The sequence below is a fragment of the Pseudochaenichthys georgianus genome, chromosome 24, assembly GCF_902827115.2.
Source record: "Pseudochaenichthys georgianus chromosome 24, fPseGeo1.2, whole genome shotgun sequence".
Classification (NCBI taxonomy): domain Eukaryota; kingdom Metazoa; phylum Chordata; class Actinopteri; order Perciformes; family Channichthyidae; genus Pseudochaenichthys; species Pseudochaenichthys georgianus.
In genome coordinates, this window is record NC_047526.1 from 18,419,935 (window position 1) to 18,438,363 (window position 18,429).

At 39.8% G+C, this 18,429-nt stretch overlaps 1 protein-coding gene across 1 annotated transcript; it reads left to right on the top strand.

Annotated features, from left to right (window-relative positions):
• Positions 1-103: 103 nt before the first annotated feature.
• LOC117439438 (sodium/potassium-transporting ATPase subunit beta-1-interacting protein 2-like) lies at positions 104-18,429 on the top strand. Its single transcript, XM_034075317.2, has 3 exons — positions 104-301; positions 10,327-10,387; positions 18,344-18,429. The coding sequence occupies exons 1-3, from the start codon at positions 134-136 to the stop codon at positions 18,427-18,429; spliced, it is 315 nt and encodes a 104-aa protein (XP_033931208.1). The 5' UTR covers positions 104-133.

The window sequence follows — 18,429 nt, forward strand, 5'->3', positions numbered from 1 at the left end:
TTAGTTTTAATTAAATCTCAAGCTTGTTCCAGGTCCGTCTCGTGTATGAATATGTAATTAAACTCTCTCTTTGTCTGTTTCTGTGACTTTTTCTCGCCAGGACTCTGACCTTGTCCTGACGTTCAACCTGTCCATGCATCGCTCCTGGTGGATGGAGAACGGCCCGGGGTGCAGGGTGACACCCATCACCCCTCCTCCCTCCTGGGCACCCGAAGACCACCGATATATATCTATATCCGGCTGTCTGATGGGTTTCCAGTTCATAGAGGTGGCTCACTCCTCGCTGCAGATACTCCTGGCTGTAAGTACTGGAGCTAAATGAGTACTTTCCAGTATGCTCTGCAATTTCAAACTCAAGTATACAGTAAGGACACACACTGTTACGCCTACGCTCGTGGCTTTGAACAGCCTTGTAACTAATACAAGTGACCTGTCCCTAACAGTGAGTGCTGCTGTAAATGTGTAGCAGTTCATATTATTATTTTATTATATTTGCATCACCTATTTGCTTTCTTTCTGACATGAGGCAGTAAATTAACCTTAAGCTTGTAGCTAGGGATGTATTTAGCCTTGCTATCATACCAGCTAGCTTGGAATTTTCCAATCATGATTGGTGGGCACAGGAGAAAAGCAAATGAATGTTATTCAGTCATCATCACAGTGAGTTAGCGTTAATTAGCTAGCTAAGTGCAGCTAAACAACCCGCTTGTTAAATAAATTACCATAAAAGCCTCCAGCATGTAACTATAAGAAAACAAAAACTGTGTTTTAAAAGTTGTTTATATAGTTAAATATACAAAATACATGTTCAGGAGAGTTTAAAGAAACTACAGACTGTTGAAAATGGGTTTAGATATCGTGAGTGATTCTATCCAAAGACATTGATAGTGATATTAATAACAATAATCAGTTTGAATTAGAGACAATAATCACACTCAAAAGACAATGTACATTAATCAGGATCAGAATCAAAATACCTTTATTCGTCCCACAGAGGGGACATTTACAATTGTTACAGCAAAGAGCCAAAGATAGCTTGATATCACTCAAGAAGCATGCATATACAAATAATAAAAGATATTTACTAAATACACATCCAGTACTAATTTAAAAGTGAAATCTATCTAATGAAATAACATACTAAAAATGTTCTCACCTTACTCTTGGAAAAAAAGACCAAATCAATTCCAAAATATTGCACTGTCTGCGTGACGGAGAGAGAGAAACTTTGAAATGAATCAAATTAGTATATGTATGATCTATAGAGTTACCCCCGCTAGTACATTTAGTTTAATGTATTCTAAAGTGCACCACAACCATGCCAACTTCTCTGTCTTTTGCGATGGTTCGGGGAATTGTGGGTGATTGTGCAACTTAGTGGTAAAATAAAGCATCCCGACTCCATTAAGTTAATAACCTCATACCCTTATTAACATTAAAAAGATAGATAAACTGCTTCAGAGTCTCTCTCACCACATCAGTGTTTCTTTGTAACTCTCTCGTGCTCGCTCTGCCTTATTTCATTGTTACAACAAAACAACAACATTTCCCTTCTCTTTGTTTCCTCTGCCTGACGCTCACCCTCGCCCTCTGTATTTCTTCCTCTCCTGAGCTGTCAGACTGCGGTAATTAGCAGGATCAGAAGAGACAGTGGAGAGAGGAGAAAAGAGCATGAATGAGGCAGGCCTGTCACTTTTAATCTGAGTCTCCTCAGAACTGAAACTCCGATTTTCGAGAGCGCTTATGAATACAGACGCATGCACGATAAACAAACAGGCGCTTCAATGTGACTGCATGCATCATTACACCAACACAAAGACAGAAAAAGAGTTTAGGAGTTTCAGCGTGGCTTTTATTTTTTATTTTCCACGTCTTCCTCCCCTCACTTGGCATGACTGTCTCTCTCGCTTGCTCTCCTCATGCACTTTCTGTCAATCGATAGCGGTACTTATAGTGTGGCTGAGTGCCAAGCCACCGCACAGCTGTACCACTGTCTCGCTGTAATTGGTGTGTGGAAACACTGTCATGCTCCATGAGCACACTCTCAACACTGTGACTGGTTCACTAGCTGACTGACTGGTTCACTGTAATTGGTGGAAACACTGTCAGGCTCTTTAATAGCACACGTCCAACCGGTGGACTCGATGACTAAGTGCAGGGTTAGGGTTCGGTTGGGTTGCTCTCTTCTTTGCATGTTTACTGGTTAGCTGATTGTTAGCGGTGTAAAGGAAAGAGGTTACAGGTGAGTCGAATGTTTTCTACAAATCATGGCACTTTTTGACAGACGTGAAAACAATCCTCAAATGAACATTATGTCAGGGAAGTTTGGGATTGGGAGAAAAACCACTGTCAGCTGTCAAGGTCTTCAACAGAGCTTGTTTTTGTTTGGGAAAGATTGCTAATGTCCCCAGTCAGTGACAGGTGTATCTGTTGTAGAAATTAAAGTTTGGCAAATGCAACCTTGTAAAGTTGTTTTGGTCTTCAAATTGTCAAAAATACACTTCCATCCTAAAGTCCAATTCCAAAGTCTTTCCATTTGTGTTAGTTCAAAACCCAAACCTATTCACTTTAATAGGCTACAGATTTGGAATTCTCAGCCATTTTTGCATTAACAATATCTTAAATGTATTCAAAGTGTTTTGCTGCCGATCAACAGATTGATTAGGTCACACATCATCGCATCTCTTAAGTTATTCCTTATTTCTACATGAGATAAGAAAGTGAGAGGTGTAAAAAAGTAAACAAATGTACTGACAAGCTGATTAGCGTGCTCCCTGACTGTTACAGCACTGATAGGGATTTATTTACACTTTGGTGCACAGTACGAAGATAGGAGCTGAAGAGGAGCTGAAGAGGAGCATGGGGCTTCTCCAGGGAGATTTAGAGAGTTGTTGTTTTTCTCCTCCTACCTTATCTAATAGCATGGGCTGATCATTAAATTACATTTTTGCAACAAAGAACGACTGAGATTAGGCTTCCTGCTGGCATGGTTGTCCAAAGTGCCTGCCTTTAAGTAATGTCAGTGATTAGCATAATTCAACTAGAGTGGGGAAACTAATCAGTGAAATCACCTACTGTAAAGGCAGCCTCCATACCCTCAGCATCCCATTGCACACACAGTTGAAAAAGCCTTGAATTTTAAATCCTGTGTGTTCATGTGATGAAGAGTATCATCTGTGCTGCTTGTTTGCATGTTAGCAACTCTGAACACTGAGAGAATGAGCACAAATTGCAGCCATTTTAGCCTAACTGCTCGACCGTATTGGTAGGTAATGATGTTTTGCTCCAAATTGGCTCATATCCTTGATGTACAATCTAAAATATTGCAACAGTTTTCTTAAAATAGCCCATAACCAACACGCAATAATAAGCTTTTAGGACCGTTAGTATTTGCTTTCCCTGCAACCTTTCAAAGTAATTTTTTGAATTGCGGATTATTTTATGTACACCAAATATATGCATGATGCAAAACAGAACAAGCAAGTAGTACTGCCAACACAGAGCGCTGTATTTGGGTCACTGAAGAGTCAACAGCCATGATACAGCTCTTTGAGGCTATGAGAAGGGAGGGGAATGTATACAATGCTATTGTTATGATAGATGCTGTGATTCTATTATTGATTTCTGATTAGGGCTGCACGATATTGGAAAAAACTGACTCTGCGATTTCTTTCCCCCTGCAATATATATTGAGATATGAAAACATACAGGAATTGAAGAAAAGACCGTTTTTTCCCCCTGCAAACCATCCTTTTTTGAAATGTAATGCTATACAATTGATATTTTTTTTAACTATATTTAACCGGATGAAGGATTTTAGTCACGGACGTCTGGATCTTAAGAGCAACAAGCTGAGCTAGCTCCATTAGCAGCGCCGAACTGCCCTGGAGAAACATATGAAACTACTTTATTCAGTGTTTTTACCTTTAATCACCGGGTCCGTTTGCTTTGGAGATTTGATTGTGATTGGTGGTTTGCTGTCACTCACTCAAGTTCCCCTGACATGAGAGCCGCGCAAGTTTTCCTTTTGTAGCAAGCAGCAAAATAATTGTAACATGACGTGTTTTTAAAAAATCGCACGTCCTGCGATGTCCATGCGCATATCGCGATTATCGACACGATATACATCGTGCAGCCCTATTTCTGTAAAGTAGGCCTACACCAGTTTTCAGCATCACATAGCTTTTTTTTATTATCTCAGAGTCCGAACACGGTGTGGAATGAAAAAAAATTACATTTATTCGAGAAACTTTTACACAGGTTAGTTTACAGTAATATTCACATTAATCGGTCTGTTTATATTCACTGCTATGTAACTGTAACCTGAGAACCACTGAAGCTACAACAGTGCAACTTTTAAACGAAACCCCCCCCCCCCCCCCCCCATTTAAAAACAGTTCTTGTTGAGAAAAACAAGCACACGCCTTCTCAGGCATACCGGGAAGAAATGTTTGAACATTTTAAAGTAAAATGCTGCAATCTGGTGCACTTTAAGCAGAATTACTAGAGACTAGATCTAGGGGGTGCAACTCTAAACACCCATATGAAAAAGATCGGTTTGTGAGCATAACCAGTAACCTACCATAGCCAATAACAAGTAACGTATTTTATTTTTTTGTTCATTCATATCTTATTTTACTATTTTATTTATGCATATGTTTGTATCTCTCCAGTTTAAAACGATATGTCTGGTTTACTGTCCTATAGTATACATTGGAATGATTTCAAACCTGTTTTATCCCAATAATTATAAAGGAGTGCCTTGGAAATATGTGTTTACATAAATTGTGATCAAAACGTTTGAGACCCACTGAGATAACTTAGATTAAAGTGAACTATCTAAACACTCAGAGTTCTTTACCTCACTGAGCTGAAGTTATCAGCCTCAGTCTGACTGGAGAGGACTCTCCCTCCACATCATTGTAGAAACATCTTCTTCTTCAGTTAGAGGAGCTAGCACCAGATGCTAATAACAACAGCGCTGATACCGGTGCACCCTCCTTTTCTCCCTCGCTCGCTCCCACGCTCGCACTTTGGCTGTGAGCTGCGGGTGCCAGATAAGCCAACATCCCCCATTTTCATCACTTACAGCGCCCATCGTACAGGGCAAATGAAAAGTGTAACCGGGATGAAAAGGGTGTTACATTTACTTAATTATGAATGTTGTTACATCAAGGCCGAAAATTAGGATGAGCCCCAACGGTCAAAACAAATGTTTTCCCTCCCAGAGCTGTCAGCGCAGCGCCTCCACAGATCTGGGCCCGAGGCGAACATCTATAACGCAAGTGCGACGGGCCGGCCCTGGTCTCAGGTTACGCTGTAGGAAGTGTGGGTACAACGCTACATTTCCCGCCCCGCCGCAGTCATACAGTAGGCTACGGAGAGCGGCGAGAAACATTTCCTCAGGAATCGAAAAGCGGAACCGAAATTCACATTTCTAAATGATGCCGTTGGAATCTAAATGTTTTCTCGGTACCCAACCCTACTGTTGAGTGGATTGTCCTTTAATTCTGACCACACATTGATGTTTCCCTGAGGATGAATCACTTTAGTCATCATTTTAATGCAATGCCATCATTTACTAACTCTCTGAAAAATATGTTAAAAATACATTGTGAAACTAGAGGCTGCACCTGCAATGTAGGAATCCCACTCTGGAGTCATTATCTTTGCAAAGTTGTTCAGAACATTCTGTCCTAGCTCTGAAGGGAAAAACACATTAGACTAACTTTTCAGAAAGTCGAGAACATTTATGCTTGACACCGACAGTTTATCAACCATTCCGTTACTCTTTCCTGCCTTAGAATAATGCCACTAGCTTTTTGCCTAACTAGCTGCGTTGTTTATCATGCACCTGCTGCACAGTATTTTAAGAAATGGGATAAAGACTGTCGTCATGCCTTCAAGGAAACTGTGTGTCACTGTGCACATAAAAGCCCATTAAAATGTTTTTTCTCTGATTGAGCGCTGTGAGGGGAAGTGGGGGAAGGTTGTACAGGTTATTGCATGTCAGACTGACCAGGGCAGGGATCCTGTTCGTGCTGAAGCGGCGCTATTTCCATTTCCACTCATCACACCCAGCACCTTCAGTACTGCCCGCGGTAACTAGGTAACACTAATCCAAAGACAAAATGAAAAATGAACCTGTGTCAGAGCACACAATTGGGAGCAGCTCAGTTTAATTCAGCCCATCCGAATACAGACAGAAAATGGGAAGAAATGTTAGACAGACAACAGAGAGGAACAAGGAAGAAACCGAAATACATTTTGTACTGACACTGTAGTCAATTACCATTATGAACTGTTTATATAAAAAAAACTATAAATCAAAATGGTTTGAAACTACACTGAAAAACTGAAACGTTGACTATAATTAAATGTATTGTGTCAACAGATTTCACATAAATGTATTGGGTTGTATTAGTTGGTTGAAAGCAATAATATCAAGTTTAAATATTAGGCTCAACTAAATATTGCTTTCAACTAACCTAATACAGTTATGTGAAATATATTGACATAATACATTTAATTAAAGTCAACAATTCAGTTTTGTCAGTGTAGAAATGGATCAGAGTGTGTCCGAAAGAAGAGCTGCAACAAGAAATCCAGAAAGAAGTTGAAGTGGAGAAACTCAATTTGTGAAAGAAGCCAAAAAGGCATTGAAAATTGGTCGAGAGAACTTTAGCGCTGATTAAAGTTAAGGTTTACTTCATTCAACACTTATAATTAATTAGAGTGTTGAAAGGAGGTGGAATATTCAGTTCAATTTCAAGAACTAAGAGTAACTGACATCATAAAGTGTGATCATTTCTCAATTAAACAAATAAAGATGAAAACGGTGAAGTTTCCAGTTGAAGAACGTTATAAATGATCATAATGTAAACATTTAAGGAAATTGAGATTGAGTAATTATAATTTATGCGTAACATAATAATTTCACTCATACTTTGTCCCATACATAACTCTTGGTAAATGTTCACTTCCTCATATTTGTGTATTTCTCTCTGTGGAAATATAATAATCTAAAAGCTGTAACCTCCACTGCATGACTCACTGTCAGTAAAGTATTGTAGATAAGAAAATAAATAAATAAAGCTACTTTCGAGGTCAGAGTACAGCGCTGTGGGCTAAGAGTTAGACGGTGGTTTAGATTTTCCTGATAATAATCGTCATATCAACATCTGTTGTGGGGGTTTTATGATGTACTTTAGATATGAAATATTTATTCCTGCACCACTCAAAATGATAGATGCATCAGGAAAAGTCTGAATATAACTGCAGGCACCAAAACTTCTCAGTGCCAGAACTCCTACAAGAAATGAGATAAGGAACACAAACCAATAGCTAATATCGGTATGTCTTATTTGGGCATAGGGAGAAGATCAAATCATTGTAAACAGGATATTATGTTTACATGCAGCAACACCAAAACCGAATACTTCAGCATCCAGAATATTAACAGGATATTGATGCGCAGGGAAATGCACTCCGTCACAGCTGATCAAACGCTCTCTACCGCAGGGCGGCACGGCTCTCTGCACTCTGTTGCAGTACCAACATATCTGCACCCCAAAGTCATTTCCAGAGGCAATGAGCCCGCAGAAGACACAACGGGCTCAGCTTTGACTGCATGTGACCGAGAACTCCTGAATGTCTTTCAAACAACATTTTTTACTTTGTGTCCTTTAATTGAATACTAATATAATTCTGGCTGGAGTGGTAGCGGACAGGGGAGGCTACTTCGAGGTTATCTTAGGTTTTAAAGGCAAGGCAAGTTTTTTTTAAATGGCACCTTTCAACACAAGGCATGTTGCTTTGCAAAAATGAAAGACATTAATAGCTTAAAGGTCCCCTATTATACTGTTTTTCATCCAATATATTATAGCTCTCAGTTATACAAAACATGTCTCTGAAGTGTTTGGCTCCAAATACCAACAGATCATGCATTGTAGCATCCCATAAACCCCTCTGTTTCAGCCCTGTTTCAAAAGTGCGTGATTCTCTGTCTTTTACTTTAGATGAAAATAAGGAGCCACTCCCCACGCCCCTCTGAGAGATATTTATATATATTTAAAACACAATGGTGCTCAAGGAGGAGATTCAGGTGATAAGGGTGGGGTGGGGCTTAACCAGTTGGCTAATGGTTACACAAGCCAAAAAAACATTATGACATCACAAAGTGGCTAAAATCTGATCAGCCCATTTTCTCTTTTTCCTGAAACACATGTTTATGTATAACAGACATGGAAAAGTGGATTTTGCATAGGTGACCTTAAGGCAAAAAGAAAAGTCTTCATCCTGGATTTGAAAGATTGCAGGTTTCTGGGAGTTTGTTCCAGATATTGGAGCATAATAACTGAACGCTGCTTCTCCATGTTTAGTTCTGACTCTGGGGACAGAAAGCTGACCAGTCCCTGAAGACCTGAGAGATCTGGATGGTTCATAATTTAGCAGGAGGTCAGAATAAACCATTCCATGCTTTATAAACCAGCAGCAGTATTTTTAAATCAATTATTCGACTGACAGGAAGCCAGTGTAAAGACTTCACAACTGGAGTGATGTGTTCTGAATAAGCTGCAGCTTCTATAGATTTTCTAGTGAGACCTGTAAAGACACCGTTACAATAGTCGAGTCTACTGAAGATAAAAGCATGGACAAGTTCTTCCAAATCCTACTGTGGCATAAAGGTATGCTGCTCGCTTGCTGTCAATTGCATTGAGATTTTACAGCCAGTAAAAGGTTGAAATAAACTTGACCGGTGGTAATTTTTCAAAGCATATCTGATAAATAAAAGCCTTCTGTGTTACCCACATTGATTTTCTCATCACTGCTGATCCCCATGCTGACACTGGCAGCATTGTCTATTTGCAGTATTTGGCTCTAAGTACAGTCATCACCCTCTGAGAAAAACACTGTATTTATATGACTCATGTACTCGTCGGGAACAGGAGAGATATAAGGAGGTGAATTAAGAAATAAAACAAGGAAGCTGAGATATTGGAGGAAAATAGAAAGAAACAGAAGCAGGAATGATATCGCAGAGAGGGGGTAGAAAAGGAGGGAGGAGAGAGGTGCTTTGGGAGCTGAACATTATTAGACTAAATGAGGTCAAGACCTTGAGATATACCCTGAATCTTAAGTGTGTGTGTTGTGTGTGTGTTGTGGTGTGTGTGGGGGTGTGTGTGTGTGTGTGTGGTGTGTGTGTGTGTGTGTTGTGTGTGTGTGGGTGTGTGTGTGTGTGTGTGTGTGTGTGTGTGTGTGTGTGTGTGATGTGTGGTGTGTGTGTGTGTGTGTGTGTGTGTGTGTGTGTGTGTGTGTGTGTGTCTCCATGCAGTCAATAGAAAACCAACCAGGTCAATGTCATTTTACCTTAAATCCTCCTTTGAATGATATTGCCTCTTTCTTCCAGGTAATGTGTTGGTTTAATGCCTCATACAAACACATCATTCACTTTCCGCCTGCGTCTTCCTCTCGTACCACATTGACTTCTCTCTCTGTCTCTTATTCCTTCTCCATTGTTGCGGAGTAATAAGGTCACTCGAAAGCCGACCTTACATTGACCGCTCCTTCCTGCATCGGGCACTTCCTACACGTCGCCTTGGAAACAGACAGCCAATGGCAGAGCAGATCATAGAGCAAAGGTGTCCTGCTAGTGCGGACTGCTATATCACTGTCTACATATTTGAATCCTTTTGGTAACAACCGTAGCACGCACGCACGCACGCACACACACACACACACACACACACACACACACACACACACACACAACACACACACACACACACACACACACACACACACACACACACACACACACACACACACACACACACACACACACACACACACAGTTAGTTACAAGGTGAGGCCAAATAAAGCACTTTCAGAGAGGGCGGCGGCGGCGGGTTTTCAGTTTGACTCGAGCAACAAATACAAAAACTATCTGCCTTGACATCAAACAACACCGAAGCAATAAAGGGGGTCTGGAAATTCAATTTCAAAGATCGCGCTAATGTTCACCCACAGTGCCACAATCGACCAACGTGTGTTTAAAGTTGTATGTTTTGAAGATGTGTATTAAAACAGTGTCAGGTTAACCTTGAGGTTGTCATTGAGGATACCAGACAGTCACCCGGCGTGTGTGTGTTTGTGTGTATCCATTGATTCAAGTGCTCTGTTTTTGAGGCTGTTCTGCCCCACTTACACCAACACCTGTTTTCACTGCTTTGTCCAACAATTTGTTCGATGTCCATGCTTTCTCTGCTCTCTGTTCTCACAAAGAAATCATTCCCCCTCTGTTTCTGCTGCTCTCTTTGTCTCTAGTTGATGGGGTTTATCTACGCCTGCTATGTGGTCAAGCTCATTTCGGAGGAAGAGGATAGCTGTAAGTACACAAACACACACATTTACCCACCCTGCATGTCTTTACTCATACCACTGTAAAATATACTGTTTCTATCTATTTCCTTTTCACTAAGTCTCGCCATTGTTTCTACACTGTTTCATTCTGCACATATGAAGTTTAAAGTGATAATGGAAGCAGCGCTAACATCCAAGTTCTTTGTCATTTTTTTAAAGTAGTTCCTTTTTTTTAGATTGAGGAAGAAAAAAAGCTCGCGCCCCATTTCCCAGCTAATTAGGCTTACAACAGCACAAAGAACTGGATGAAAAGCCTGTTTCCAGCTTGTTTGAAAAAGAACACTTAAATACGCCCTTCATGGCTTCACACATAACATTGTTCTATTAGGCTGTGTGGAATAGACGTGAAAAAAGACAGACATGAAAAAAGATAGACATGAAAAAAGGAACAATATTGTTTTTGTGTAAAGCTACTTGGTCCTTGTATTGTGAGTATGATAAGGAATAGTGCACAATCACACTGATATTCCTTCTATCATAACACTTCTGCGCTTATACATTACATTTATGTTCATATTTTCAAACAGTATTTTCTTGCTTTTTGACATTAAAGAGGACAGGCTTTAAGGAGCGTTGGCTGGTGGTTGTTGGAGTGCTGACAAACGCTCCGCTTCATCTATTGCTTAAACTTTTGCTCTTATGTTTTTCATTTTGGAAAGGTCAATACAAGGCAAATCCCCCGAAACGCTTTAAATGTCATGTATCACTCTTACTACAGCCCTGTGTACTTGAAAATGTGACAAAAATGCAAGGACCTGCCGCCAGGGTTTCCATCCAATTGGTTTTAATCTCTCGGTCAAACGGGAGAAAATCCAGGTAAAATATGATTGTTTATTAGGCTAATGATAAACTATAAAATATAAAGAATAATGCCGAGCCACTGCATTACTGGTCTCTGCAACTTCAGACCGACCTTTTTGAAACACACACCCATCTTGTTTACAAAGGTCCGTCCCACCAATATGTTGAAGAAAAATATGTTTTCTATATAAGGATACATGGAAATGTCCTGTTATAATGTAATCCAAAATGTGTAGAGAAGTTGAGTTGAGCTCATTGGACTTTATTGTACAATCCCTTATAGTAATCGGCAGCTTCTGGAGGGGGCGATAGCTTTTTGGAGTCATCATCATAGACATTATACCCAAGAGATACTAATCCGACCGATTTTCCCGATCCAAAAAAATTGGATTTACCAATTAGATATATTTGATAAAGTAGTTTAAGTATTTGATATGTGTCATTCTCCTAATGCTAATACATTAATAATAAACAGGCTATATGAAGAATAATGCCTAGCCACTGCATTAATGGTCTCTGCGACTTCAGACCGTAACTCACCGAGCCCTTTTGAAAGTGGAATCAAGCCAAAGTGAATGCAATCTGTACATTCACTCCCTTGCCAGTGAAGCAGCAGGTTTGAGTGGAAGCCATCTCGGACTGGAGGGAGTTTACTGACACTTGAAGTTGGAATTCAAAGTGAAACGTGTAGCCTCCAGCTCATTCATTTACAGTGACACACAGAGAAAGAGACGAGAAGAGAGAGTGTGTGAAGGAGTGCTCGGTAGATTCATGCTCGATCAAAGTTTGTCTTTCATTCGACTTCATGTTCACCACTTTGAAACCGCCATCACCATCTACAGGCACAGGGGGAATCAAAAAGGGAGGGAAGACCAACAAAATGTTTCATTTATCTTTATTCAATGTTTTACAATGCATCTAATCATCATTACAACCATTGGGATGAATGAAACGTCTACAGTCAAAGACTAGACAGTATCAATGAAGTGCCAATACCAGTAACAAGTGGGGAAATGAGGCAAATCAACATGTTAGTGTTTTGAAGGCAGCGTGTTCCTTTGAGCATTAATTTAAATGAGCCCATTTACCTGAGGCCTCAGTTTAGTTATTCCATTAAAGTAGACGCTTTGCAGGAGAATCAATACGCCGCCATGTTTTATTCAACACTGAATTGAGAGTGGTCTTTGTGAACATATCAATATTGATAGGTGATAAATGAGGACTGAATCCATGGAAAGGATTCAAAGAGCTGAGAGTAGACACATTCTTATTTATTATTTGCATTTGTTATAAAACTGCAGTTCATGCCGGGTATGGCCTTTCTACTGTGAGGTCACAGATACATTTTTAAATCATCACAATGTTAACAAGTTAAAAGTCATGTAAGGTTGAATTTATCTCAACTGTATGGAGTATAATCAAGTTTCAGGGGTTATTCTGAGACGTTAGCACTGCATTTTAATACGCTTTGTGATGACAGGAAACCTAAAATGCCACTTGTTCTGTGTCTGAATAATTAATGTCTCACACTTATTATTTGGCCTTTGCTTTACTGTTGTATTTTGGCCCTTGGTTCTCGATACCTGCACATTTTAGCTTTATTCGCAGCCTGAGAGTGAGAGCTTGTTAGAAATAAACAACCATTTCAGACTAGAGGAGTTGCGCTGTGTTTCTATGCCAGAGTTTCATTTGCTTAGTGACATGTAAAATGCGGCTTGATACATTCTCCCTGTAGCAACTGAAATATCTGGCAGAAGCTTTTAAATGATAACCTTAGTTTCCCGTTTTAAGCGCATATTAAGACCATCTTATCAATCAGCTTCTCAGTGTGAGTGATGGCGACCGACACAAACACATTATTTACGGCTAAAGTTAGAACAATTTTTGGTGTTTCACATGAGAGATTTTAACCTTGCTTTTCTCACTTGTTCGGAAAGTATGATGTAACTAAAACTATCTCTGAGAGGATAGACCTTCGCCAAGGCCAAATACCTTACAATATTGACTAAAGTGAAAAGGATGTGTTTATTCAGGCTGTGATTTGGACTCCAAATTTGAATATGGGTTCTTCCTTGGCCCATGCTTCACCCTTAAACCAAGTTTAGTGAAAATAGAGCTTTTTCTGTAATCCTGCTGACAGAGACAAACAAATCAAAAACATAACATCCTTGGTGGAGAAAACAATGTGCAATATTTCCATGCAGTATGACATTTAAATGAAACTAAAGCAATGAAGTTGTGTGATTGTTTTGCCAATGTTTGCCAGAACTTTCCAAAACAGAGTCCTGATGAAGCATATGTGAGTTTTAAGGGTTTAAACAAATACCTCAATTGTTCATTCAAAATGTAGCTAGCATAAACTGTCAGACTAAGACGGGTCGGCAACCTGCGGCTCTCTCTTTCACCATGTTGCACGGTTGAAAATGTTTCGTATCTTGTATTTTGAGGTGATAATGTGACGCATAAATAAAAAACAAAACTGTTTTAATTAGGTCAACTAAAATATGCGTCACATCCTGCTCCGGTCCCGCGCGAGCGCCTTTTCTTGGAGGCGAATAACCTGACCCCCGGCTCGATGAGCGAACTATGGATCAATCAAAGAAGATAAAAGTATCGGAGGAACACAGGATTTAATTCTGCGTGGACAGAGTTATCTGCTTTCACAGCAAACGATGCTGGCTTACCGGTATGTTTGATATGTAGAGAGAAGTTGTTAAAGGTGCTGCAGCCTTTACGTATTGGAGGAGAAACACGGAAGAGGAAGACAGCTGACGATCTTCACTCATAATGCAATCAGTAAACTCTTTTTAGGGTGCAGCTATGTTTTATTTATTTCAAAGCGGGCCCATTTTAATTGTATTAATTTTCTTCAAGTGTGCAGAGGACTCCCCAAGTGTTGATTTATTTTAAAGTAGGCGTGTGTATTTTTTGTATTCTCCTTATAAGAGTTCTTTGTTTATTATTAGAGGTAAACGGTTTTCTATAATGTAATAAATAATAAATGCAAAACAACTGTAGTTAGTATGATGTAACAATATATACAACTTTATAAGCTATCAAGCTATCAAATATGTTTTGCGGCTCCAGACAAAAAAAATTGGTGGAAAAGGGGGCAAAATGGCTCTTTTGGTCAAAAAGGTTGCAGACCCCTGGACTAAGACAAGAATATTGTACATCTCACTCTCAAAAATGTGCAGAATCGAGAGCCAAGGGCCAACATACAACAGTAGCCAAAATACAACAGTAAAGCAAAGGGCGAATAATTAGTGCGAGACATTAATTATTCAGACACGGAACAAGTGGCATTTTAGGTTTCCTGTCATCACAAAGCTTATTAAAATGCAGTGCTACAAAGAAACGTCTCAGAATAACCCCTGAAGCTTGATTATACTCCATACATTTGAGATCAATTCAACCCTACATGACTTTTAACTTGTTAACATTGTGATGATTTAAAATGTATCTGTGACCTCGCAGTGGTTTTAAAGAAACACATTACGTTTTTAGGCCGTACAAATACTCAGAGGTATTTCACCACTATGCATGTTTGGGAGCTAAAGCCAAGCACTGGGTAAGAGTCAGTGTCCACCCTCGAGAGGTCACCAGTCTATCACAGAGCTAACACATGCAGACAAACACATTCACACAACACGGGCGATCTTTTTTTTTTACTTTGCACACAAATGGGCAAACATATTGTAAGCCACACCTCTCATTTTCCCACTTCTTCTCAAGGAACACATGTGATCAGATGGATTGAAATGAAAGGTTTGAGGCCGTCATTGAGCCTTGATGAATATGTACTCAATGGCAGCGTCATGTCACATGCATCATTTTCAATGTGACAAGAAGATAATTCTCTCCAGTGTGATTTTTGCATTTGTTGTAATCCTGTGTTTGCTGCTCCGTAAGTCCCTAACACGGCTTCGGGAAAAAGCTCTGCGCGATAATGCAGTGTGGGAGACCACACAATAATCAGGGAGCTTTGTAGGGAAATGTGCCTTGGGTGAAAACGCTAATACTCACCGAGGACCAATGAAGGTTTTGAGTTGCTGACTAAGCTAATTACACTGATAATTATTCTGTGCATGTGTGAACAAGTCTGTGTGTGATAAAGTCTGTGTGTGGATTGTGTGGTTGTATCAGTGTGTGGGACATGATCTCAGTGCTGCATAAATGTGTCAGACAGATTCATGTCAAACATCTGCCTGGAATCGTTGTCTGATCACTCTTTAAAGGGGCCCATTCATGCAGGTTCATATCTTTTCCGGTCCATCATTGTATTTTGTGCCTCTGACATGTTTACATGCTTTAATGTTCAAAAAGCTCTTTATTTGTCTCCTCTTGTCACCCTCTGTCTGAAACCAGAGCCCAGTCTGCTCTGATTGGTTAGCTGGCCGGCTCTGTTGTGATAGGTCTACCCCCTTATAGTTGTCCCGCCCCTTAGCGTATCACGTACAATGTGTTGGAGCGCTACACAATAGAAGCATGCGTGTTACATAGTGATGTCACTATGTTATGTAAACAAGGAGTCCAATGGAGGCGTTTCAGGCTGTGGGAGAGAAACTCCTTCTGGAGGGAACTTTGGGATTTAAGCCTTTGCAGACCATTTATATGCACACAAACCTATATGACACACTACATAGCGCCCTTTTAAATGAGTGGAGTCCTTTTTAAGTGAAAACTGACAACTGGGAAAAACCACAATCATTTTAAATAATCTCATCATTTATTCACTAGTCCAAAATTGCCATCAAAAGACATATTGGAGACATCTGACATGTGGTTTACCCTGATGAGATATACGAAGTTTGAAAATAGTAGCCTAGACACTAAACATCAAGCTTTTACATGATATATTATTAACACATCTAGAAATGGAGAAGTGCATGTATTATACAGAAAATGTACAAGCCAAAAAACATCCCAAACATTTACCAAAAACCCTAAAAACTAAACTACTCTAATCCTAACTACTAAATGGCCTTAAATATGTATTTGATCAGTCTTAACATTGGTTCAACATAGGTAAGATATATTCAACACAGAATGTGGTCATACAAAATCAGAACATCTGTTCTTTTATAGATCAGACTGCAGTTTCTGGGGCAATTGTTCCTCTTCTCATTCGCTCGTTGGACAACCCCAGCACCTTATGAATAACATCAGAATGTTTAAATGAGCCTCTATTCATTCTGACGAGCTTAGAGGCTTCAGTTCCTCTTGCGTCGGAAGGGTCGAGCATGGCAGAAAGTCTGCCGAGATTATTCGACTGCAGCATGAATCAGCTGGAAACCCTTAGCGTTCACACCGGGCCATTCTGCCACCAAAAGGATCCTCACAAAAGAAAGGCAGAGGCAATGTCTCCTCTGCATTGTCTGACTGAACAAGCTCAACGAGCACAATGATCATAAAAATATCACATTATTGCAGCAGTCGAGAAAACCGCTGATAGACAAAGAAGATCATCCGTTGTCCCGTCGTGTGGTGTAATCACAATTTCACATGAATGCATTAAGAGGATTAAGTGAGAAGTGTGAAAAGGCGTTGTGGCTTATGGTGACATTCTTTTACCCAACTTCGACAGAATTAAAGAAGAAGATTATTATGTATGAACAGATAGATTGAAGATGATCAGTTTGTTGGTCCGATTCACTAAAGCTTGGTTTCTGTTTTTTTTAAGTTGTTTTCTTTAGGTAAGAAATATACGAAAAATAAAATGTACCTTGTCTTCTATAGATCTTAAACTATTATATATACTTTTCCTTTTCTCCAGGTCATTTTTCATTGCTTACAGTTAGTTCAAAATGCAGCTCGCAGGCTGAACACTAGAACTAGCCGTCGGTCTCCTCATATGGCCCGCTCTTGCGTCCCTCCAGACGAAAATATCCTGTTGATTACATTTAACGCACTTCATGACTTTGCATCCAGTTAGTTCGGATTTCTTTTTTTTCTTTTTCGCTCAAATCCTCAAATATCGGCCACCCCTGCTCCAAATCCAAAACAAAAATGTATCGCTGGCTGGTTAGCTTAGCTTAGCATAGAGGCCACACATAGGGGTAAACCGTAATCATCATGACTCTGTTTAAAGATCAAATCTGCCTTTATCTGATTTACTTACATAATATTTAGTTTGTCAAATTTGGTTAAAAACAAAAGTATAAAAACATTTTGTGAGATGGGAGCAAAAAAAAGTGTGTTATTGAAAGCGGGTGAATACAGCTATATAAAGACAGACAGTAAACAAAAAAAAGTGTTCCTTTTAACATTAAAGCATGTACACATTCTATTTGAAACCAAAAATACAAGTATGAGACATAAAGCATGATATTGTGTCATTTAAGGCGAGTGACTGTATGTTCTGAAAGCCAAGAAATGAAAAATTGAAAATATAACCGCACCATTACATATTCATGTGTTTTATTTATGGTATTTTAAATAGAGGCATAAACAAGCTAATTAGAGTAAAAGGATGTCTATGTTTGGTTTCCACATCAGGTTTGGTGTTATATCCCTGCTTCTTGCCGACTTAAGGCATACGTAAAGCTACTTTTATCTCTACAGTGACAGCCAAATACCACATTGTACTTGACGCTAGGAAACCTCACTCAATAAATAAGAAAGTGCGCTTCTGATCAAGGCAAGGAAGTACCCTTTTATGAGCTCTACAACATCAAAGCCCAAATATATATAAATATACATCATGGCTTCCTCTCTTCAAAAGACCAGGCACTCTGCCTCAGTCTGAGGAAAGCAACCACCTGCTGGCAGCCGCTCAGCCCGAGAAACTGGCGAGCCATCCTAGATAATTTAAGAGTTAAGAGTATTCTCAAGGCATACATATACCGCTCCATAAGTCCTCTTCAAAATAGAATTACATCTGAGTCACATTGTGGTACAGTTGAGGCAACATTTATTTTTGAATCATTTGAATGCCAAAATCTGCCATTATCTAGTCAGAGCAGCAGTGATTAAGGTGGTGTTTCCGGTAGACAATGTACCGTAGAGACGTCTGTTGGTGTAGGAGGCCCGATGCAATGAATCATCTGTGGTTGCAGGCTCCCAGTGGATAACCACCAAGGATTTCTCTAATTGGTGCTTTGTCTTTTGTTTTGTGCAGTTGATTTTATAGGAGGGTTCGACTCGTACGGCTACCAGGGCCCTCAGAAGACCTCCCACCTTCAGCTACAGCCCATGTACATGTGA

Excerpts from the sequence above, each read along its gene's own strand:
- LOC117439438 (XM_034075317.2), top strand. The coding sequence starts at position 134 with ATGCATCGCTCCTGGTGGATGGAGAACGGCCCGGGGTGCAGGGTGACA. Across the intron at positions 302-10,326 it reads CGCTGCAGATACTCCTGGCT|TTGATGGGGTTTATCTACGC; the intron begins GTAAGTACTGGA and ends CTTTGTCTCTAG. Across the intron at positions 10,388-18,343 it reads TTCGGAGGAAGAGGATAGCT|TTGATTTTATAGGAGGGTTC; the intron begins GTAAGTACACAA and ends TGTTTTGTGCAG.